This window comes from Cherax quadricarinatus, chromosome 29 (genome assembly GCF_038502225.1).
Source record: "Cherax quadricarinatus isolate ZL_2023a chromosome 29, ASM3850222v1, whole genome shotgun sequence".
Classification (NCBI taxonomy): Eukaryota; Metazoa; Arthropoda; class Malacostraca; order Decapoda; family Parastacidae; genus Cherax; species Cherax quadricarinatus.
The window spans coordinates 26347821-26372973 of NC_091320.1; the positions used below are offsets into that span (position 1 = coordinate 26347821).

General features: G+C 44.5%; 1 protein-coding gene across 2 annotated transcripts in view; it reads right to left on the bottom strand.

Annotated features, from left to right (window-relative positions):
* LOC128690544 (hippocampus abundant transcript 1 protein) overlaps positions 1-25153 on the bottom strand; it is a 593459-nt gene that overhangs the window by 298028 nt on the left and 270278 nt on the right. Inside the window, exon 2 of one of the 2 annotated variants that reach the window (XM_070089664.1) lies at positions 23605-23670. In XM_070089664.1, coding sequence (XP_069945765.1) covers positions 23605-23670 — 66 coding nt within the window. Of the gene's footprint in view, positions 1-17449; positions 19069-23604; positions 23671-25153 lie in introns of those variants that run through there. The other variant, XM_070089663.1, reaches the window with a different exon arrangement.

The following is a 25153-nucleotide window of genomic DNA, read 5'->3' on the forward strand; positions in this document are numbered from 1 at the left end:
CAGTCACGCTAACCAAGAGACCAGCAGCAGGCCACGAGAGAGAGAGAGAGAGAGAGAGAGAGAGAGAGAGAGAGAGAGAGAGAGAGAGAGGGGGGGGGGGATGAGAAGTAGATGAGAGGAAGTGGATGAAAGAAGAAAAATTAAGAGGTTGTCGGAGGAGTGAGAAGACTCTGACTACTGGAAATAGGGCAGTAATAATGAAGGTTGGTTAAGCATCACTCAGTGTTGTGTTAACTAGTATTACCAACACAATAACATCCCCACAAGGACCAACAGACCCACAATACTCTCCTCATACATCACACATTAGCAAAAAAATATATTTAATGACGTAGAGAAATTCAGATATCACATCTTAGGATTTTTATTTTAAACTCTGGCCGTCTCAGGCGAAGTTTGGGGGAAAAATTATTATTATTATTATTATTATTATTATTATTATTATTATTATTATTATTATTATATGGTATGTAAATGTTTACTAGGTGATCCGGTAAGTCAGCGGAAGGTCATTTGTTAAATGAGTAAAAGTAGCAGTGAGTGGGTCACCACATGACCCCAGGTTACAAGTGTCATTTCTGCCTATCAAGATCATAGCACCACAACAACACATGATAAGACACATGTACAACAGTTAGGTATCTTGATTATTGAAAAGTTTCGCTTACACAGTAGGCTTCTTCAGTCAAATACAAAGGCAGCAGGTGTAAAAGTGAAATGACGATGAAGCAATCAGTCCATCAACTTTGTAGAAAAAAGTATTTGAGATGATCATTCCCTCAGCCTGGAGAAGAGTTCAGGTCCATGGTTTGGAATTATATCATTCCAGGACTGATTACATCTTTTCACTACTACACCTGCTGTCTTTGTATCTGACTGAAGAAACCTACTGTTAGGCAAAACGTTTCAACAATAAAGATACCCAACTGTTGCACGTGTGCCTTATTCATCAACTTGTCTGTGTTTTATACCATTTTCAGCACCACAACACAGCCACATCTCCGCCAGTGAAGTTATGGCGTCCAACACTCTTCATAAGTCCATCAAAGGTGTTCTGACATGCCTTACTCTACCACGCCCCCTCATTCAAAATTACCTCGCGTAGCCTGGTACCAGCCCCCACTCAATGCCCCCTAGTAAAAGTGGGGTCGTAGATAGCAGCCATCTTTGTACCCCTCTCCAGGTTAAGGATGTGGGAGGGGGTAGCAGCCATCTACATACCCCCTCCCAAGGTAAGGAGAGAGAGGCAGCTATCTTTGTACCCCTCCCCAGGTAAGGAGGGGGTGGGAGGTAGCCATCTTTGTACCCCTCCCCAGGTAAGGAGGTGGTGGGAGGTAGCCATCTTTGTACCCCTCCCCAGGTAAGAATGGGGGTGGGAGGTAGCCATCTTTGTACCCCTCCCCAGGTAAGAACGGGGGTGGGAGGTAGCCATCTTTGTACCCCTCCCCAGGTAAGAACAGGATGGGAGGTGGCCATCTTTGAACCCCTCCCCAGGTAAGAACGGGGTGGGAGGTAGCCATCTTTGTACCCCTCCCCAGGTAAGAATAGGGTGGGAGGTAGCCATCTTTATACCCCTCCCCAGATAAGAACAGGGTGGGAGGTAGCCATCTTTGTACCCCTCCCCACGTAAGAACAGGGTGGGAGGTAGCCATCTATGTACCCTTCCCCAGGTAAGGAGGGGGTGGAAGGTAGCAAACCTCCAATGAATGGGAGGAGGAACGAGTATTTCAGTGGTGGAGGGGTGGTGCTAAAAGTCCCCACCAGTTGTGAAGGGGTGGTGCTAGACGTCCCCACCAGTGGAGGGGTGGTGCTAGAAGTCCCCACCAGTGGTGGAGGGGTGGTGCTAAAAGTCCCCACCAGTGGTGGAGGGGTGGTGCTACAAGTCCCCACCAGTGGTGGAAGAAGTTCCCACCAGTGGTGGAGGGGTGGTGCTAGAAGTCCCCACCAGTGGCGGAAGGGTGGTGCTAGAAGTCCCCACCAGTGGTGGAAGGGTGGTGCTAGAAGTCCCCACCAGTGGCGGAAGGGTGGTGCTAGAAGTCCTCACCAGTGGTGGAGGGGTGGTGCTAGAAGTCCCCACCAGTGGCGGAGGGGTGGTGCTAGAAGTCCCCACCAGTGGTGGAGGGGTGGTGCTAGAAGTCCCCACAAGTGGTGGAAGAAGCCCCCACCAGTGGTGGAAGAAGCTCCCACCAGTGGTGGGTGGTGCTAAAAGTCCCCACCAGTGGTGGAAGGGTGGTGTTAGAAGTCCCCACCAGTGGTGGAAGAAGCCTCACCAGTGGAGGGTGGTGCTAAAAGTCCCCATCAGTGGCGGAGGGGTGGTGCTAGAAGTCCCCACCAGTGGTGGAGGGGTGGTGCTAGAAGTCCCCACCAGTGGTAGAAGCCCCCACCAGTGGTGGGGTGGTGCTAGAAGCTACCACCAGTGGCGGAGGGGTGGTGCTAGAAGTCCCCACCAGTGGTGAAAGAAGCAACCACCAGTGGTGAGGGTGGTGCTAGAAGTTACCACCAGTGGTGGGGGTGGTGCTAGAAGTTACCACCAGTGATGGAGGGGTGGTGCTAGAATTCCCCACCAGTGGTGGAGGGGTGGTGCTAAAAGTCCCGACCAGTGGTGGAGGGGTGGTGCTAGAAGTCCCCACCTGTGGTGGAAGAAGCCCCAACAGTGGTGCAGGTGTGGTGCTAGAAGTCCCGACCAGTGGTGGAGGGGTGGTGCTAGAAGTCCCGACCAGTGGAGGGGTGGTGCTAGAAGTCCCGACCAGTGAAGGGGTGGTGCTAGAAGTACCGACCAGTGGTGGAGGGGTGGTGCTAGAAGTCCCGACCAGTGGAGGGGTGGTGCTAGAAGTACCGACCAGTGGTGGAGGGGTGGTGCTAGAAGTCCCGACCAGTGGTGGAGGGGTGGTGCTAGAAGTCCCGACCAGTGGTGGAGGGGTGGTACTAGAAGTTCCCACCAGTGGAGAGATAGTAGAATTTCCCCATCAGTGGAGGGGAGGATGTAGTAGCCCCCGCCATTGGAGGGGAGATGGTAGAATCGCCCACCAGTGGTGGAGCGGAGGAGGTAATAGCCAGCACCAATGGAGGGGTGATGGTGGAATCCCCCTACCAGTGGTAGAGGGGAAGAAGTAGTAGCCCTCACCACTGGAGGGGAGATGGTAGAATCACCCACCAGTGGTGGAGGGGAGGAGGTAGTAGCCACCATCATTGGAGGGGAGATGGTAGAATCCCCCACCAGTGGTGGAGGGGAGGAGGTAGTAGCCACCACCAATGGAGGGGTGATGGTAGAATCCCCACCAGTGGTAGATGGGAGGAGGTAGTAGACCTCACCATTGGAGGGGAGATGATAGAATCCCCTCCAGTGGTGGAGGGGAGGAGGTAGTAGCCACCACCAATGGAGGGGTGAAGATAGAATCCCCCACCAGTGGTAGAGGGGAGGGGGTAGTAGCCCTCACCATTGGAGGGGAGAGGATAGAATCCCCACCAGTGGTGGAGGGGAGGAGGTAGTAGCCCCACCATTGAAGGGGAGATGATAGAATCCCCACCAGTGGTGGAGGGGAGGAGGTAGTAGCCCCCACCATTGGAGGGGAGGTGGTTGAAGCCTCCACCAGTTTTGGAGGGATGGAGGGAGGGAGGGGGGTGTGGTAGGTGGCCAGCAGTGCAGCTTTAACAGCAGTGACGACACAACTCGTGGTCCTGGGCCAGGGCCAGGGCCTGGGCTTGGTCCTGGGCCTGGACGGCTTCCGCCCCACAACCCTCAGCCTCCTCAAAATACGTACATCCTTCCTTTCCTAACGCATTTACCTCAACCAATTTCTTAATAATGAAAGATTATATAACAGTTTGGCCCTAGAAGCGAGTTGATTATAGTGTTACTAATCCTGGGAGTGAACATACCACCATATGACAGTATAGTACAGTGTCACTCATCCTAGGAGTGAACATACCACCACAACAACAGTACAACTCACCCCAAATGAAGGTAGAAGGTGGAGTGATACCGACATCTTTATGGTATACGTTTCCACCCTAGCTAGCACTGCTTTCCATTCACATCGACAAAAGTAGTTGATACACAACTGGCAATATCCAGCACATCCTGGAATATTTTAGTATACAAGTATCACTACCTTCACAATTATCCTTCCATAACTGCAGCAACTTCATGAAACCTTTTGTGAAGCGTTATGAAGCTTAGTAACAACAGGCTTATATTGTTATGATGTATTCTTGTTTTTAACTGTTAGTTGCATTAACGTTGTATTCCTGAACTCTGTTGTTTTATAAAATATAGTTTAAAATACGGTGCCGTAGCGTTTATCCTCTTCTCCACACACTTAACACAGTAGACGAATGACACTTGTGCAACACTTAGGGATCTTAATTGTGGAAACGTTTCGCCAACCATGTGTTGCGCAAGTGTTATATTCGTCTTATCGACTTTCTAAATCATTTAAGAAATAATACTTCACACAGTGTTCTCTCTTGAAGTTGCTACATCAAGCTGATACATATCGTATACTGTTAACCTGTGATTTACCTACGAATCCTGGCCACCACTGCCTCCACCCTTCTATTTCCACCTTTCTTGAAAACCTCACTCACTCTCTCACACACACATACGTTTCAGTTTATGCGTTCCTATCGTAATGCTGTATAGAATGAATACTACGTAACGCATCTCCAGAATGAATTCGCCCTGAAGATTTTCAATTTGCGCTGTAGTGTTTCTCTAAACCTGTAGTGCGTATTCACGTGTTGTTGCTGCCAGTTCACGAGCTCTCCTTCCCTGCCATGTTAACATCATGTTTTGTAACTTTCTGAAGTCTTCGCGAATTTTACTGAATAAAACTGACACTGAGTCCAAGAATGAAACTGAGCCTTATTTTCTTCACAAACATCAGTGGCAACTAATTCAGTTTGAGTTGATAACCAATACTGAACTAATAAAAGATTTTTGTTTGATAGTATAATGACTGATGCAAGCAGCATCTTTCAGAATCTAGTCATGCATTTGTGAATAACTCCTCGAGACCCCCATAAGATACCTGGCTGAGACCTCCATCAGACACCTGATCGAGACCTCCATCAGGCACCTGATCGAGACCTCCATCAGACACTTGGTCGAGACCTCCATCAGACACTTGGTCGAGACCTCCATCAGACACCTTGTCGAGACCTCCATCAGACACTTGGTCGAGACCTCCATCAGGCACCTGGTCGAGACCTTCATCCCATTTAATAAGGGTAACACCTAAGTATTCACTATTCCTATTATATCATTCGTATGGGAAGCGAAAAAAAAAATAGAAATCATAAAGCACCTGGGAAATAGAAGGCAATCAAGGCTCCATCCAAAGAAAGTCAGGTCAGGTTCATCAACATCCCCCTTACCAACATTAAAAACACCCTCCCCTTGACGTTTATCACAACTGGAGATATATATCTGCAGTTCCCATATTAGGTTTAACCACCATGACCGCAACGCTCCTCACCCATTATGACACAGTCAGTTATTCATTAACGCTCCTCACCCATTATGACACAGTCAGTTATTCATTAACGCTCCTCACCTATTATGACAGTCAGCTATTCATTAACGCTCCTCACCTATTATGACACAGTCAGTTATTCATTAACGCTCCTCACCTATTATGACACAGTCAGTTATTCATTAATAGCAAAAGTTTTTAACGGTTCTGTTTGTCTAAGCTTTTCACAGTTACTACTATTTTCCAAGTGCAGTTTTAATGGCCCCATTATCAACAACAATGTATATCTTGTTCCTCACCAGTCTGGTAATATAGACCAAACAACAGTACGGCTTCACTGGTACCGTAACTTTTTAAGACGAACCCTATCAGGTCTTAAGAATGAACAACGTCGTACTACCTGTTTCAAAATGTTTCAAAAACACCTGAAAAAGTTATTGTGTGTGAGGCAAGACTGACCCTCAGCAAAACTACACTAACTTTAATTTATGAATTAGATTTATAAATAACTTTCAACTGTACGCAATATTATCGACTGCAATATTTTTACCTTTTATCAGTCATTTGGTGTCTACCTCATCAGCAGCGGTTTATCATGCTTATCATTGTACTATAAACCCTTGAAAACTGTTCGTCAAGGCCTGGGGACTTAGGTAACTTAATTCCAACAATATTTGCTAGTAGAAGGTCGACAAGTTTGTACCTCTGACTCTTGACACTTGTTCAAGGTTATGACAACATACACTCCAGAGTATATATATCTCACCACATATCATACAAAATATATAATTAGCCAGCTGCCCCGCTGGCAAGACATCACATAAGGCAGGAGTATGTCTATGAGTGGGTGAGTCATGCTCAGCGCTCAAAAATCAATGCTGCTGCTGCTGCTGCTGCCACCTGAGCTGAGACCAGCACCTTCAGTCATACTGTCTCCTGCTCATTATTATTATAATCAAGGGGGAAGTGCTAAACCCGTAGGGTTATATAGCGCCTGTGGAAGAGGATGGAAGGTATTCAGGATTAGTTCAGGGAAGTGAAGCACAGATACAATGCCCAAGATCAAGAGCCCATCACCAGCATCAAGGGGTGTATCCTGTTGAACCTCAAATACCATGGATGAATAAGACTATTTCACAATGCACTTTGGTGAATACTTATGTATAATTCAAGTGAGGAAGCCTGAACACAGGAACATAATTCAGGTGAGGAAACCTGAACACTGGAACATAATTCAGGTAAGGAAACCTGAACACAGGAACATAATTCAGGCGAGGAAACCTAAACACTGGAACATAATTCAGGTAAGGAAACCTGAACACTGGAACATAATTCAGGTGAGGAACCTTGAACATTGGAACAGAATTCAGGTGAGGAACCTTGAACACTATTACACAATTCAGGCGAGGAACCTTGAACACAATTCAGGTGAGGAACCTTGAACACTTGTACATAATTCAGGTGAGGAACCTTGAACACTTGTACATAATTCAGGTGAGGAACCTTGAACACTTGTACATAATTCAGGTGAGGAACCTTGAACACTTGTACATAATTCAGGTGAGGAACCTTGAACACTTGTACATAATTCAGGTGAGGAACCTTGAACACTTGTACATAATTCAGGTGAGGAACCTTGAGCACTTGTACATAATTCAGGTAAGGAACCTTGAACACTTGTACATAATTCAGGTGAGGAACCTTGAACACTTGAACATAATTCAGGTGAGGAACCTTGCACACTTGTACATAATTCAGGTGAGGAACCTTGAACACTTGTACATAATTCAGGTGAGGAACCTTGAACACTTGTACATAATTCAGGTGAGGAACCTTGAACACTTGTACATAATTCAGGTGAGGAACCTTGAACACAATTCAGGTGAGGAACCTTGAACACTTGTACATAATTCAGGTGAGGAACCTTGAACACTTGTACATAATTCAGGTGAGGAACCTTGAACACTTGTACATAATTCAGGTGAGGAACCTTGAACACTTGTACATAATTCAGGTGAGGAACCTTGAACACAATTCAGGTGAGGAACCTTGAACACTTGTACATAATTCAGGTGAGGAACCTTGAACACTTATACATAATTCAGGTGAGGAACCTTGAACACTTGTACATAATTCAGGTGAGGAACCTTGAACACTTGTACATAATTCAGGTGAGGAACCTTGAACACTTGTACATAATTCAGGTGAGGAACCTTGAACACAATTCAGGTGAGGAACCTTGAACACTTGTACATAATTCAGGTGAGGAACCTTGAACACTTGTACATAATTCAGGTGAGGAACCTTGAACACTTGTACATAATTCAGGTAAGGAACCTTGAACACTTGTACATAATTCAGGTGAGGAACCTTGAACACTTGTACATAATTCAGGTGAGGAACCTTGAACACTTGTATATAATTCAGGTAAGGAACCTTGAACACTTGTACATAATTCAGGTGAGGAACCTTGAACACTTGTACATAATTCAGGTGAGGAACCTTGAACACTTGTACATAATTCAGGTGAGGAACCTTGCACACTTGTACATAATTCAGGTGAGGAACCTTGAACACTTGTACATAATTCAGGTGAGGAACCTTGAACACTTGTACATAATTCAGGTAAGGAACCTTGAACACTTGTACATAATTCAGGTGAGGAACCTTGAACACTTGTACATAATTCAGGTGAGGAACCTTGAACACTTGTACATAATTCAGGTGAGGAACCTTGAACACTTGTACATAATTCAGGTGAGGAACCTTGAACACTTGTACATAATTCAGGTAAGGAACCTTGAACACTTGTACATAATTCAGGTGAGGAACCTTGAACACTTGTACATAATTCAGGTGAGGAACCTTGAACACTTGTACATAATTCAGGTGAGGAACCTTGAACACTTGTACATAATTCAGGTGAGGAACCTTGAACACTTGTACATAATTCAGGTGAGGAACCTTGAACACTTGTACATAATTCAGGTGAGGAACCTTGAACACTTGTACATAATTCAGGTGAGGAACCTTGAACACTTGTACATAATTCAGGTGAGGAACCTTGAACACTTGTACATAATTCAGGTGAGGAACCTTGAACACTTGTACATAATTCAGGTGAGGAACCTTGAACACTTGTACATAATTCAGGTGAGGAACCTTGAACACTTGTACATAATTCAGGTGAGGAACCTTGAACACTTGTACATAATTCAGGTAAGGAACCTTGAACACTTGTACATAATTCAGGTGAGGAACCTTGAACACTTGTACATAATTCAGGTGAGGAACCTTGAACACTTGTACATAATTCAGGTGAGGAACCTTGAACACTTGTACATAATTCAGGTGAGGAACCTTGAACACTTGTACATAATTCAGGTGAGGAACCTTGAACACTTGTACATAATTCAGGTAAGGAACCTTGAACACTTGTACATAATTCAGGTGAGGAACCTTGAACACTTGTACATAATTCAGGTGAGGAACCTTGAGCACTTGTACATAATTCAGGTAAGGAACCTTGAACACTTGTACATAATTCAGGTAAGGAACCTTGAACACTTGTACATAATTCAGGTAAGGAACCTTGAACACTTGTACATAATTCAGGTGAGGAACCTTGAACACTTGTACATAATTCAGGTGAGGAACCTTGAACACTTGTACATAATTCAGGTGAGGAGAGAACTTCAGGTTTTTTCAGTGTATTAATAGCTTCATAAAACAACAGTAACTGAGCATATATAAAATATTAATTTAAGAACCAAACAATAAATGTAAAAATCATTGTAAATATTGTAACCATAATTTATCTGTGACCTGTTTCCAGGGTCTTCCTACTCTGGTGGCCAGGACTCTCTTAACACTGCCTGATCTACCAGGTTGTTGTTAATGTTAGAGGCAATATTTCTGATATCCACTGGAACTCGAATAGCAGCCACCTCCACGTGGAGTTCTGGGTATTTTACGTAACTGTACCTTCACCTTTGATAGGTTTCGAGAGTTTTCCCACTCTCGCAGCCCGGCTGTCGGCCAGGCTTGTCATGCAAGATAGCTGAGAGTTGCTCACAGTGTATGTATTGTCTATGGACTAATATATACCTACACTTCCTATAGGATCACATGTGATTGAATCCTATTCCACAGGAGCGGTGATTCCTAACGGCTTAGTGCTTCCCAGTGAATGTAATAACAGCAACAATAATCTGATATCCGCTGCCAGCAGACTCAGCAGTCGAGGTCCACACAAGTTGCAATTCAGTACGTATGAATAATGTGGTAAAGTTTTTTTATTATTTAATGTCTGAGATCGGGGCGCAGGGGCGATGATTGCCGAAACCATCAACCAATATTTTAAAGTTAGATACACTCGCAGTGTGCAGTTATCCTGTTCTATGTGAAAGCTGGACAGTGGGAACAAAAGCTGTTTCCAAGTCAATCAAGATTATGCAGCTGAACACTTCTCCAGGCTGAGGGACTGACTACTTCAAAACTACTGCTTTAAGCTTGGAAGCATTTGACTTGTACTCGTTGGAACGCAGGCGAGAGAGATCATAATCTACACTTGGAAAATCCTAGAAGGGATGGTCCCGAATCTGCACACAGAAATCACTCCCTGTGAAAACAAAAGATTTGGCAGGCGATGCAAAATGTCCCTAATGAAAAGTAGGGGCGCCATTGGTACACTAAGAGAAAACACCATAAGTGTCCGGGGCCCAAGACTGTTCAACAGCCTCCCACTAGGCATAAGGGGAATTACCAATAGGTCCCTGGCTGCCTTCAAGAGGGAGCTGGACAGATACTTAAAGTCGGTGCCGGATCAGCCAGGCTGTGGTTCGTACGTTGGACTACGTGCGGCCAGCAGTAACAGCCTGGTTGATCAGGCCCTGATCCACCGGGAGGCCTGGTTGTGGACAGGGCGACGGGGGCGTTGATCCCCTGAACACCCTCCAGGTAGACTCCAGGTAAGGCTGATGGACTGATCAGGTCACCTTTACCTCTACACTCCTGTTGTCTCAGTTTTAGTCACCTCTGTAATTCGATTAATGAAGTCCAGTGTTTCGGCGACAACGTTTCGAAAATATGCACATGTTTCTTACTCGTCTACTTGTCGTTAGACGAGTAAGAAATGTGTCAGCTTGAGTTGGTAGACTTCAGTAGCTAGGGCAGCTTTAAAGGTTCCAGCAAGACTATAGTTATTATTTGAGAATAATCGCAGATGATGATGACATGTCCCACACACACAACAAATGTACTTTATGAGGATATTATCACTGCACCCATTTTATTTCATTAAGTTAGTTAATATACACCTACTGAAGTGGTGTTGTACTCGCCGAATTGTGCTTGGAGGTTCCAGACTCAGCTCATGGCCCCACGTCCTAGACTTCTTAGACCAGATCATCCAAGCCCTGATGGATGTGTGGGCCAGCGGGCCATCAACACCGACAGCCTAGCTGATCAGGCAAGCCGGACTACACGTGTAGGAAAACTCTCGAAAACTCTGACCTCTTGGGAATTATCTAATCTTGAAGCTGTGCATCGTATTTGGCTCCATATGAAAGCAAGAGACTTGGCAGATGAAGCAAAAATACCTCCAACAAAAAGTAAGGACGCGATGAGCACACTAGAGAGAACTCGATAGCCTGAGAGGACCTTGGCTCTTCAACGACCTCGCATCATACATAAGGGAAGTTACCAACAGACCCCTCACTATCAAGAGGGAACTTACTAAATGCCTTCAATCAGTTCCTGACCAACTGAGTGCGGCCAAGTATAATAGCCTGGTTGATCAGGCCAGCAACCAGGAGGCCTAGTTTGGAGGTCACTGTCTCCAGAATGGATATAAAGTAAGCGAGCGTAAATCACTGCCTCGTCCAAGTCATTCAGATTTACTACATTCCTGCAACTTTATTACATTTAAAATTATTTGAATTTGTGGGTTTTAAGTCTAATTTGAAACTGGATTTGTACGTATTGTCCAAATTCAATAATAATAATAAAAAGAAATGCTCCTGTGTCTTCAGCTTCCGCATCTGTTCCCTTACCTGTGATGAGTTTCGAGAGTTCTTCTATTCCCAAAGCCCGGCCCTAGGCCAGGCTTGTCTTGTGCTTCCCTGGTCAACCAGGTTGTTGCTCCTGGCGGCTTGTCCTATCAATTCCTTTAAATATTTTCATGTTCTGAATGTTTACCTCTTATTCTTCTTTTCGCCAAGGTCGTCAGTTTCAGTTCCTTAACCTCTCTCCGTAGTGCATTCTCAATGTTCTGGTACTAGTCTGGTTGCAAACTTTTGGACCTTCTCGCGCTTCTTTCCGTGCTTGACCAGGTGTGGGCTCCATGCTGGGGCAGAGTGCTCAGTGTCGTATACAAGATTCTGAAGGATTCTTTATTCAAGTTCCTGAATGATGTTCTGAGATCTGCTAATTTTACATATGCCGCTGACGTTATACGATTTGTGTGTATTTCTGGTGATAAGTTTGGTATTGTGGTTATCAGTTTTCATTCTCTGATATTTGCAGCTTCTCTCTGTCCATTCTGTACTCTGTGTCCGGTCTGCCCTCACCTCCGATTTGCACGATCCTGCATTTCTTCCGGCTGAACTGGAGAAGTCACTTGTTTGGCCTCATCTGTAGTGTGTTGAGGACTACCTGAAGTTTACCACAGTCTTCTTCTGTTTGTCTGGGGGAAGAAGGGGGAAAGGGAGAGGAAGGAGGAAGGGGGGAGGAACAGGAAGAAGGGGACGGGAAGAAAGGGGAAGGGACGGGAAGAAAGGGGAAGGGACGGGAAGAAAGGGGAAGGGACGGGAAGAAAGGGGAAGGGACGGGAAGAAAGGGGAAGGGACGGGAAAAATGGGAAGGGAAGGAGAAGGGAAGGGGAAGGGAAGGAAGGAGGAAGGGGAGGGGAAGGAGAAAGGTGAGGGGAAGGAGGAAAGGGAAGAGAGGGGGGAGGGTAAAGTAGACACTAACAACAAGCATGTCAGTTAACCATAAGGAAAATTTCCCGAAGACAGCTCCGGCACCTCACTAACCCGTACGAAGAGAAATACAAGATGCAAAACAAGCTTTTGTTCGAACAACGATTCGTTCAGTATAGAGCTTTATTAATTAAATCAAGACTTAATGAAGTCTTACAAACTGCTGAATGCTGTCCTCATAAGATTTTTCTACAACTTGCCATTCACTCACCCAATATTTAACACCACACCAATTCATACATTTGTATGAGCCTAAACCTTTACATCTATTCTGTAAACCTCATTCTTACTTTAAGAAGGCAAGACCACCACATTCACTTGCATACATGTTGTTATGATGCTTTACAATCACATGACTACGTGGCATAACTAATATGTATAACTTCCACGTATAACTAGAGGTCGTAACGTTGTGGCTGGATGGCAACAACAGCTTTGGTTCAAGGTCCCACCGCTAGAAAAGTCTTAGTGATAAGGAACGGGGCTTCAAGCACTACAACAAACTATACTTTATGCCTATCCACTGAATGTAGTTCATGAAGACTGTAATTCACCGTAACATAAACATCAAGAATATTTAAAGGCCTACAATAGGAATTAAACTGAACACTCAAGGTATATACAAATATATATACTTATACCAAAAAACATAGGTGCACTACAATAGGCCTACGGTCGTGTATAAAACACACACACACACACACACACACACACAGGGGTCAGTCCTAGGACCTGTGCTGTTCTTGGTATATGTGAACGACATAACGGAAGGGATAGACTCAGAAGTGTCCTTGTTTGCAGATGATGCGAAGTTAATGAGAAGAATCAAATCGGATGAGGATCAGGCAGGACTACAAAGAGACCTGGACAGGCTACAAGCCTGGTCCAGCAACTGGCTCCTTGAATTTAACCCTGCCAAATGCAAAGTCATGAATATTGGGGAAGGGCAAAGAAGACCGCAGACACAATATAGTTTAGGTGGCCAAAGACTGCAAACCTCACTCAAGGAAAAAGATCTGGGGGTGAGTATAACACCGAGCATATCTCCTGAGGCGCACATCAATCAGATAACTGCTGCAGCATACGGGCGCCTGGCAAACCTATGGATAGCGTTCCGATACCTCAGTAAGGATTCGTTTAAGACTCTGTATACCATTTACGTCAGGCCCATACTGGAGTATGCAGCACCAGTTTGGAATCCACACCTAGTCAAGCACGTCAAGAAATTAGAGAAAGTGCAAAGGTTTGCAACAAGACTAGTCCCAGAGCTACGGGGATTGTCCTACGAAGAAAGGTTGAGGGAAATCGGCCTGACGACACTGGAGGACAGGAGGGTCAGGGGAGACATGATAACGACATATAAAATACTGCGCGGAATAGACAAGGTGGACAAAGACGGGATGTTCCAGAGAAGGGACACAGACACAAGAGGTCACAATTGGAAGTTGAAGACTCAGATGAATCAAAGGGATGTTAGGAAGTATTTCTTCAGAGTAGTCAGGCCGTGGAATAGCCTAGAAAGTGACGTAGTGGAGGCGGGAACCATACATAGTTTTAAGGCGAGGTATGATAGAGCTCATGGGGCAGGGAGAGAGGACCTAGTAGCAATCAGCGAAGAGGCGGGGCCAGGAGCTGTGACTCGACCCCTGCAACCACAAATAGGTGAGTACAAATAGGCGAGTACACACACACGGGGAAGGCAACTTTAGGAAACTGTTGACCAGGCGGTCAACATGGCAACCTGGACTCAGGCCGGGCCCTCGAAACTGTTCAAAGGAGAATCACAGGTACAAACTACAGTGGCAACCAGCTGCCTGACGTAAGGCAGGGAGGGTGAGCTACTCTTAGTAAAAAAAAAAATAATTACTTTAGAAAACTTTTCAATGGTCACTGATTCAACTCCCTTGTCAGATTTCATGTAGTCTCTTGAACTTAAGTGTTTGTCAGGCTCCAGCTAAAGTTTCAAGTCCTTCCCTTTTAACTACAAATCGAATAAGTGATATTTTCGAAGCCCAATGAGCTTAATCACAAATTTTCTTCTCATATATATAGTTAATCTTCACAACGACGACGACCGCCACCACCACGATCACTACCACGACGACCACCACCACCACCGCCACTACCATCAACACCACCATGACCACCACAATATTCACTAACCTCACAATAAAACAGTTCTTTCTTACATCTCTGGCTCATCCTAGATTTTAGATTCCATTAACAGTCCGTTCGTCTTGATCCTACTTTTAAATGTTTAATCCATGCAACTTGCCTATACATTCACGTATCTTGAACGCTGTGAATTTATCTCCCTTGTACCTCAGTGCTGGCAGATTCAGTACTCGGTCTTCAGGGAGCGCGTAAAACTGCATACTTATGGTTACGTATTTGTCATAGGCAGAACTATATTTTTAGTATCTGTTTTCAGATTTTATTTTCGCCATATACAGTTCTTGCATAAAATCCTCGAAGTTGATAAATGGGACACTTGTGTAACATTTGGGGATTTTTTTTTTTCAGGAAACGTTTCACCAGCCAGTGGCTTCTTCAGTCCAATGCTGAGAAAGGTGGAAGATGAGGCGGCGTTTGAGGTAATGAGTCCCCAGCCTGGAGTCGATGTGTTCAGTCCATCTATCTTGACAAAAGTGCAGAATATTCATTTGCGGTCATAGGTCTTATATATTACTTGAGGCTGGCAGAGTCTGATGTTCTTCTCAGATGCCACTCAGTTTGTGAAGAAATATCTCATAGATTCCTCTGACTCTGGTGCCGTGTCTTCTTCTTGTTTTATAAAATCTTGTATATTTTATTGTATTTTTTTATGATCTAACATGCGGTGTTCATGTACGTTGGGAAGGGTGAAGAGTTGCTGCAAGTTTTTTTTTCTAATAATACCGTGTAGCTACTGTGGTAAATCTTGCCCCGGGAGAAAGTAAGATTTCCAAATGTCCAGCGAGAATGTTGTAGCACAACAGTGTGCGAAAACACAGCTTGCTGTTAGGCTCCTATTCATTTATAAGACAACAACAATGGATCACTGTAGTGAGGCGTGTGGCTGCCTACGTCATTCACACACTGCACTGCATTGCGGTTTTCAATGCTGGTGACTCTGCAGCTACCGAAATCCAACAGTACGGACGCTGCGCCAGCGTACGTGTAGAAACTTGGAATGAATTGTAACACTCATGATTTAATTCTCAGAAAAGTGGACGTATGGAGTAGAAGGGTGATACTGACATAACAAGACTTAATAACGATATGGTGAGGGACCCGATAATAATGAGTAAACTTATGTTAATAACAAGAGCTGACTGCAATGTTATCATGACACGTGGTGCTGACAATAATGTGACCAATGACCTGGCGGTGATGGATACTGATCGCACTCATTGTGATAAACTTACCAGGTGACTGATACTCAATTAACTACTGCATACATCTAGTGAGTGTGTGTGTGTGTGTGTGTGTGTGTGTGTGTGTGTGTGTGTGTACACACCCTCCCTTGAAGGGTCACCTATTTATGCTAGGATGGGTCGATTTACAGCTCTTGGTCCCACTTAACTCGTATCAACTAGCTACTAATTTCTGATCTCCAGCGCCCGACCATACACTTGAAAATGTGTATGGTGGTACCAGCACTTTGTTAAGTGACATCAAAGATCTTGCAAGTGTGTCTTAATGTCAGAGATACAACATGTTCAGCTTTGAAAATAAGTTAAACAAATATACCCCGGTGATTGTGGATGAGTAGGACCTGTCTAGCATGTAGTCCCTTCCGGAAGTCACCGCCCCCGCAGCGCGGTCCCAGACCAGGCCTCCTGGTTGCCAGACTGATCGATCGGACTCTTGATGCCTGCAGCCCGCAGTTCAACATATTCATCACAGCCTGGTTGATCAGGAACTGATTTGAGGAATATATAGTTTCCTCTTGAAGGCACCCAGGGAAAGGGAATGTGAAAGTCGTGGTCCCTTAACATTTACTGAGGTCTCTCAATATACTCATCGCTTCCTTGATTGTCACTGGAGGTATCCTGCACCGTCTGCTAAGCCTCTTAGCGTTTATAAGTAGCAATTTTTGTGTGCAGCTTTCGGACCAATTCCTCCAGAATCTTCCGGATGTAGATTATGATGTATCTTGCCTACGTTCTAAAGAGTAGAGGAACTTCAGGTGTTCCAAGTAAGTGAGGTGCTCGACTGAGCTTACATGAGCTATGAAGATTCTTTGTATATACTTTAGCTCTGCAGTTTCTCCAGTCTTGAAGGGAGCAATATTCCAACCTAGAGTGTCCTTATTGACCTGGGATCTCTTTGTTATGGTAGTTCTATTGATTTTCTCATAAGCCTGACTGGCTGATTAGAGGATGGATGATCAAGCCCAAACCAGTCCTTGTGCTGCATGATCCACACGGATTTAGCACTTTATAAAGAAAAATGAAGGTTCTATTTATCTACGTTATCATTCTCCTTTAAACTGCTATAATAACATGGATAATTGCGTGGATGATAAGGAGCTGCCTAGCATGACCAGTATACCTAACACACATGGATTTACATATTGTGTTATATACACATACAATAATTTATGGCATACTTGGTCCAAAATTATGTAATATTTATCCCTGGATAAGTTAAAAAAAAATACCATGACTTATTTCCATTGTGGTTTGGTGTGCTTGTAGAGTGGAGGGAGGGAGAGGATAGAGTGGGGAGAGAGAGAGACAGGAGACAGAGACAGGAGGAGAAAGAGGAGAGAGGAGGAAAGAGAGAGAGAGGAAGTGAGAGGTGAGGAAAGAGAGGAGAGGAAAGAGAGGAGAGGAGAGAGAGGAGGAGGAAAGAGAGGAGAGGAGAGAAAGAGAAGATAGGGGACAGAGAGAGAAAAGAGAGAGAGAAAAAAAGAGAGGGGTGAGAGAATGGGGGGAGGGGGTGACACTTTTGGTTTAGAGACAAAACAAGACAAATGTAAGTGGTGAGTGTGTGTGTGTGTGTACTTACAAAAGTTATGGTCTTCCTAGGAGGGAGTGGGTCTGCCTCAGCACTAGTGGTAGGAGTGGGCCTGAAGGCTGGGTCGTCGAGGCACTTGGCTGGGTCTATGGGAGGGCCTCTGGGCATCTTCTCCGGGTCACTGACGTGCACGTGCAGCTGCACCTCGCCCGTGGCAAGGTCCACGTGCAGCGTGTGTGTTGACCCATCAACACACTCCAAGGGGTCGCTTGAGGGAAACTGTTCACTCACGTACACCTCGGCAGTGGCTGGGCACACGGGGCACTGCCCACACGTCTCGTCCAGTACGCCCACCCTCACCCCACACCCACACGCGTGTCCTACCCCGCCTACAGCACCCACCAAAACCTCCTCCTCCTCGTCGGGCGGGTACTGTGGCCAGTCCTCGCCGGCAGAGTCCTGCTGGTTCTCCTGAGTCTCAAGAAAGGCACTTGGGTGGTAGTCAGTGGATACACTCTGGTTCTCGCCCAGGGAGTCTAGCGTGTGTGTGGGCGTGTAGGCCTCCGTGGGCGTCAATGTCTCCGAGGAAGCTAAGCTGGCTGGTTTTATGATTACATCTGGTGCGGCCTCCCACACCCGCTCGAATTCACTCAGGTCTGGGAGAGCCCGTGGCCAGGTGTCCCCGCTAGGCCTTCCTCCTGAGACCTTACTGAGGTTACTACCACAACTGTTCCTCCTCGGCGGCGCCGCCTCCACACCACCTGCAGGACAAACACCACTTCCATCCTCCTTCTCCTGCGCCATGAGATCTTGTGCACTACTCGATATGGGATGTTCAAGTGGGTGTTCGCTCTTAGGCTTTACCCCCGTCATCTGCTGAGGTTCAAGATGGTCACCTTTACGTTTACGTATAACTGCGTTATCAGGAGGTGCGTCAGTGTTGTGTGAGGTATGGTGGTGCCCGACCGAGGGCCACACACTTTGGCAAGGCTTCCTACTATGCAAGACGGAAGACGAGGATACAGGAGAGGAACCATCGCGGCCAGAGGTAACGATCCTCTGACCCAGCGACTCATTACTGATCGAGTCGTCGTCTCTGTGAGGTAGCTGGTTGCGGTGGAGGTCGTCCTTAGAGGTGTGAGGGTTCACCTCATTATGGGAGGGCTCTGCCACCATGGCGGGGGTCAGTCAACCCCCAGCATGCCCCAGAGTTGTCCTACATGCCCTGCTGCACTCCTGGACACTACCACACCCGCCACCCTCACTCCCAACCCACCTTCACTCACAACAAACCTATATACCAGTTCTCCCACACCAAGTATTATGCTCTTTACACTCTTCTATTATGCTGTCCCGCAGCGCGCACTCTAATCCGGTGACAGTGTGTTTGAGTCCCAAGCTGAGAGAGAGCTACTGCGGAGCTGTACTAATGTGTGGGGGGCTGACGAGCTAACGTAGCGCGTGTCCCTTCCCTCCCCGCACCTCACTACTACTGAGCCAAGAGGGCGGCTCTACCCTCTGCCGCCTCCTCTCTCCTCTCCTCCACCACCACTGCTGCCACCACCAACACTACCATTGCAGCGTTACCATCTCAGTAACCTATACCCCCGCCCAAATTTCCATTCTTACACTTCTCCCAGTGAGTGAGTTATGCACTTGAGTAGAGAAATCATCATGTTGCATTGCCTCTCCTTACTGTACAAGAATGGCAACTAAAGTTAGTATGTGAACGTGAGGGAGGCTCACCCACCTCAGCCTGCACTTGTGTCTCACTCACAATCACTTATTCTACACAAGTATTTATCAATATCGAATACTCTGTACTCGGCCTCCGCACTTAATGTAAGACTGACACGAGTGTCAGCCCTTTCCAAAATCACTGGTTCAACTATAGTCTTGCAAATGTTAAAGTGAAGGACACAGCTCTGACACCACCACATTATTAAAGTCTCAGTTATATTTGATAACCTCTGATGGTGGTTCCAGCAATCATCCCCCCCCCATCGGTTCGGTCTCAGACCAGCCTCCTAAATTGGAAAGGAAATATTACAAAAATAAAAACTACAAAAAAAAATCAGTGCATACTGAATAGAAGTGCATAAAATTGACCTGCCACCTTACATATTTACGAGACAGAAAGGAAGGAGCAGCAATCCTGCCAGTGTAAAACGATAATGAGGCTTCTGTTTCATCCTCTTGTGAGAGGAAGGTAATACCTTCTTGGAGGGTGGTACTCCATTATCTCTGAACATCTTATGGGGTAATCAACTGCTGATCTGGCTAGCAAGATCAACAACAGTCTGCTTACTCAAATATTAAATTTAAATAGTTTTCCTAACATTTTCGTATAATATTATGGTAACTGCATTTCTTTGGTGTTAGTGCAGAAAGTATTTACATATCAAACTGTAAAGTTATGGGAGTGTGTGGTAATATACTTAGCAGTTCAGTCTCACACTTGATCAATATGAAGCTGATAACTAAATTGTCTTGAAAAGCCTACTCTGACTAAACAGTGTTATTCAGTGACACTGATTATATAAGTATTATTGTTTACATTAAATAATGTCAATGTATGTTCCATAATTGTTATGTTTAAAAGTTATTCTTTTATAAGCACAAAGCGACTGAGATTTATGTTGAGACGTGGGGTGGGATTTTGCATGCAGCTCTCGCGAGCTAACCTCATGGAAGGAGCATTTAAAGACAGGTGCTGCTCTGGGAGATGGCAATGCAGTAGTGTGAAGAGTATTTGAGTAGATGACTAAGACATGTGTGCACCACTTAGGCATCTGAGGTCAGTGGTCACGTGAGGTCATACCTGTCGTAGGATCTCTGGGTGTTAGCATGGTGTGTTACCGAACACCATGGCTTGTTGTAATGTTTTAGAATCTCAGGTTAGTGTTGAAGGAGGTTCTACTTCTTCAGGAGGAAAATAGGAGGCTGAAGCTTCGCCTAAATGGGTTTGGAAGTGTGAGGTGGATGGAGCTGGTAAGGAGGAAATGGTCACCAGCAGTGAGAGTGGCAGCCGCTTTAAGTGGCAAGTGGTTCACAGTTCAGGAAGATAAGAAGGGTTAACAGAGAAGATGTGAAGGTAAGAAATCGATTCTCTGTTCTCCGGGACGAGTGTACTTCAGTGGTTAGTGAGGTTAAAGGTACCACTGATTCCCCTGCTAATCAAGGTAAGAATATTCCAACTGTAGGAGATTCTCAGGTAAGATATATGGACTGTGCTTTTTGTAAAAGAGATAGGAAGGTCAGACAGAGGGTGTGCCTCCCAGGACCTGGTGTTGGTGACAGTCAGCAGGTTGGATAATATTATGTCAGGTAATGGGAACAAGCCCATTATCTGTCTTAGTGCTGGGGGTAATGACATTGTGAAAGGCAGGAGACAGGAGCTGCTGGATAAGTACACGTCAGCCATACAAGTAGTCAGGTCTAGTCATATGTCTAGACATATGTAGCATCTTGTCTAGAAAGGGAGTGGGCAATGAATGGATGTCTAGGGCAATTGGTATAATTTGCTGGCTAGAAAGGTACTGCAAAGAACTTGCAATCCCATTCATTGATAACTGGGACAAATTCTATGACAAACGTGTTATGTATGCTAAAGAGGAACTTAGCATACCTTTGGCTAATCTTTTCAGCATATTACTACAAACTGGCATAGTGCCTGATAGGTGGAAAATGGCAAATGTAATATCTATTTACAAGGCAGGTGACAGGTCCTTAGCTTCGAACTATAGACCAATAAGCCTTACCTCCATAGTGGGAAAAATTTATGGAATCAATAATTGCCGAAGCAATTCGTAGCCATCTTGACAGGCACAGATTGATTAATGATTCTCAACACGGTTTTACAAAGGGGCGTTCCTGTCTTACGAATTTACTAACTTTTTTCACTAAGGTGTTTGAGGAGGTAGGTCATGGTAATGGATATGATATTGTGTATATGGACTTCAGTAAAGCTTTTGATAGAGTTTCACATCAGAGGCTATTGAGGAAACTTAAGGCACGCGGAACAGGAGAATTTTTTTCCTGAGTAGAGGCATGGTTGACAAATAGGCAGCAGAGAGTTTGCATAAATGGGGAGAAATCAGAATGGGGGCACGTCACAAGCGGTGTGCAGGGGTCAGTGTTGAGCCCGTTGTTGTTCACAATTTACACAAACGACATTGATGAGGGAATAAATAGCGATAAAAGCAAATTTGCTGATAACGCCAAAAACTGCCATCCAATTCATTCTAATGAGGACACTAGAGCACTCCAGGATGATTTGAATAGACTGATGCAATGGTCGGAGAAGTGGCAGATGCAGTTTAATATTGACAAATGCAAAGTTCTAAATGTTGGACATGAAAATAACTATGCCACATATAAACTAAATAATGTAGAGCTTAATACTACTGATTGCGAAAAGGATTTAGGAGTTCTCGTTAGTAGTAATCTGAAACCAAGACAACAGTGCTTTAGTGTTCGCAATAAAGCTAACAGAATCCTTGGCTTCATATCTAGAAGTATAAACAATAGAAGTCCTCAGGTTGTTCTTCAATTCTAAATATCCTTGGTAAGGCCTCATTTAGATTATGCTGCACAGTTCTGGTCACCGTATTACAGAATGGATATAAATGCACTGGAAAACGTACAAAGGAGGATGACAAAGTTGATCCCATGTATCAGAAATCTTCCTAATGAGGATAGACGTAGAATTAGGGGAGACATGATCGAGGTGTATAAATGGAAAACAGGAATAAATAAAGGGGATGTAAATAGCGTGCTGAAAATTTCCAACCAAGACAGGACTCGCAGCAATGGTTTCAAGTTGGAAAAATTCAGATTCAGGAACGATATAGGAAAGCATTGGTTTGGTAAGAGTTGTGGATAAGTGGAACAAATTCCCCAGTACCGTTATAGAAGCTAAGACGTTGTGTAGTTTTAAAAATAAGTTAGATAAATACACGAGTGGGTGTAGGTGGGTGTAAGTTGGACCTGACTGGCTTGTGCTACTAGGTCTGATGCCGGAGGGTAGCATGGACCTGCTCTGCATGGGTCAGTAGGCCTGCTGCAGTGTTCCTTATGTTCTTATTAATGTGGAGACGATCCGCTAACCAGTGGGTTTATCAGCCCAATAATAAGTACTGGAGACAGTGGGAGACTTCGGAGACCCAATTGTTGCGTATGTCTTTTATTCATCTACTTATTAGTTGTGTACACCATATGGCTCTGCGCCTTGCTGCAGCAATTCCCACAGAATATACGTGTATTTGCTGCGAAGCGCAAGCAGACCAATACGGTCTACATGGTCTTAACTGTTCCAAAACCAAGAGCTGGCATGCAAGACACAATGAGGTCAACGACATCATAAAGAGAAGCCTTGCTACAGCTGGATGCCCAGCCGAGAGGGAACCCCAATCACTAGCAGCCAACAATACCCACAACCCAGCAAACTGCCCCGACGGGATCACCATCTATCCTTGGAAGAATGGCAAGCTCTTAGCATGGGACTATACCTGTGTGTCCACACTGGCTGACACCTATATCCATCACAGTGTTGGGCGACAGGGAGGAGTACAAGATCAACAAGTACAGGGACATAAGCCAACAGTATCAATTTGTCCCAGTGGGATCAGAGACCTTGGGATCATGGGGAAAAAATGCAACACATTTCCTTAAAGAATTAGGTTCCAAACTCATCGACACAACCAGGGACCCAAAGGCAGCCACTTTTATGTTCCAGCGCCTCAGCGTGGCCATCCAGAGGGGAAATGCTTGCTGCATACTTGGCTCACGTCCTGCTTCGGAGGAGCTGGAGGAAATTCATGATCTTTAACACATTGTATTCATGTTTGTGTTTTCTGTAAATGTATTCTGTTTAATAATAAATGTTCACATAAAATACAAAATATAGGGGGTGGTAGGAGAAGAAAATATTCAAACAGCTCCGGGTAGAACCTTGAATTTTCCCTGAGGTACGTTTATTGTCTTCTCTGAGGATGAGGGTCCCCAGTCCAGCCATAGAGGTACTTCCCTATATTATTTAATTATATATATATATATATATATATATATATATATATATATATATATATATATATATATATATATATATATTCTATATACATGGTGTACATTATATATAGTAGTGGAGTAACTACCGCACATTGCAGAAGTTATACAGTGAAGCTAGAAGTTTACTGGATATTTACCGTGTGGTGGATGGTTAGTGTTCCCAGTGTCTGCTGAGTCTTCTGTACTGCACCAGAAGAGGGCACCTGTGTGTGTCGTAATAGTTTATAAATATATATTATCTGTTTTAAGTCATGAATATCTTAACAGGGGCAGTGATCCATCTTTGTAATAACTAGCCTGCATTTTAAGTGATTTTATCGGTTAATTTTGACAGGTTATGTGTCTGCCACTAATCTTGTGGTGGTCACTCAACCGTAGCGTGTTTTCACCGTGTGGCAGCGTTATCACGCAATTATTTATGCCTTGTAATCTTGTTTTATTTGTTGCTGTAACTATCTGTATTACCACTTTAACTAATAGCCTAGCATACAACCAAGATAGCAAAATATAAAACAAATAACGTAAGAACATGTAAAGTAAAAGGACACAAGTGCAACTAATGTGACATTTATTGTGGCAACGTTTCGCTCTCCAGGAGCTTTATCAAGCCATTACAAACAATACATGGACACAGAGGGTATATAAAGGCTCAGAGTGAGGTGCAATACTAGTGAGGTAACATTTCGATGTTCAATAGTGGTGGTAGTAGTAGTAGTAGTAGTAGTAACAAAAATAATACAATATGGAAGAGCAATTAATTCGTACATGAGTAAAAGGATATAAAAGCTATTACTTGGGTAACATATGCACCTCACTCAGAGCCTTTATATACCCTCTGTGTCCATGTATTGTTTGTAATGGCTTGATAAAGCTCCTGGAGAGCGAAACGTTGCCACAATAAATGTCACATTGTGATGGTTTGAAAAACCGACAAGTTGAAGATTGAGACACTTATACAGCATATGGGAATCTTTATTCAGGAAACGTTTCGCCACACAGTGGCTTCATCAGTCCGATACTGCAGCAGCATGGGATCTTGTTACAAAGAATTCTTCAACACTTGTTCAACCTTTGGACGAAGACATACTTCGACTAGTGGATGGTACCACTATGACCCCGCCTCCGCCTGCTTCACCTCACCTCACTACAGTATATAAGCCATGTCTACGGCCCTATGCTGTACATTCTACAAGATTGATGGACTGAACACATCGACTCCAGGCTGAGGGACTGATTACCTCATACTCCTCCTCTCCTTACGCCTTTCTACTTTGTATTGGACTGATGAAGCCACTGTGTGGCGAAACGTTTCCTGAATAAAGATTCCCATATGCTGCATAAGTGTCTCAATCTTCAAATGTCACATTAGTTGCACTTGTGTCCTTTTACTTTACATATTATCGGTAATTCTACCAACTTTATTACAACGTAAGAACATCTACGTGCTTTACTAAAAAAAAATGGTAACGAATGCACTAACAATTTCGGGGATTAACAGTATCTTAATGATATTCCAACACATCACATGCTGGTAGCTGATACACCAGGTATATATGCCAACATTTTTTCATTTATGAAAATAAAAATAAATAAAATACAAAACTTTACATTAAATCAAACCCAAAGTAAAATTAGAAGCCTCCGTAGTGAAAAGTTACTCGGCAAGGCGCAATACCCACTCAGTTT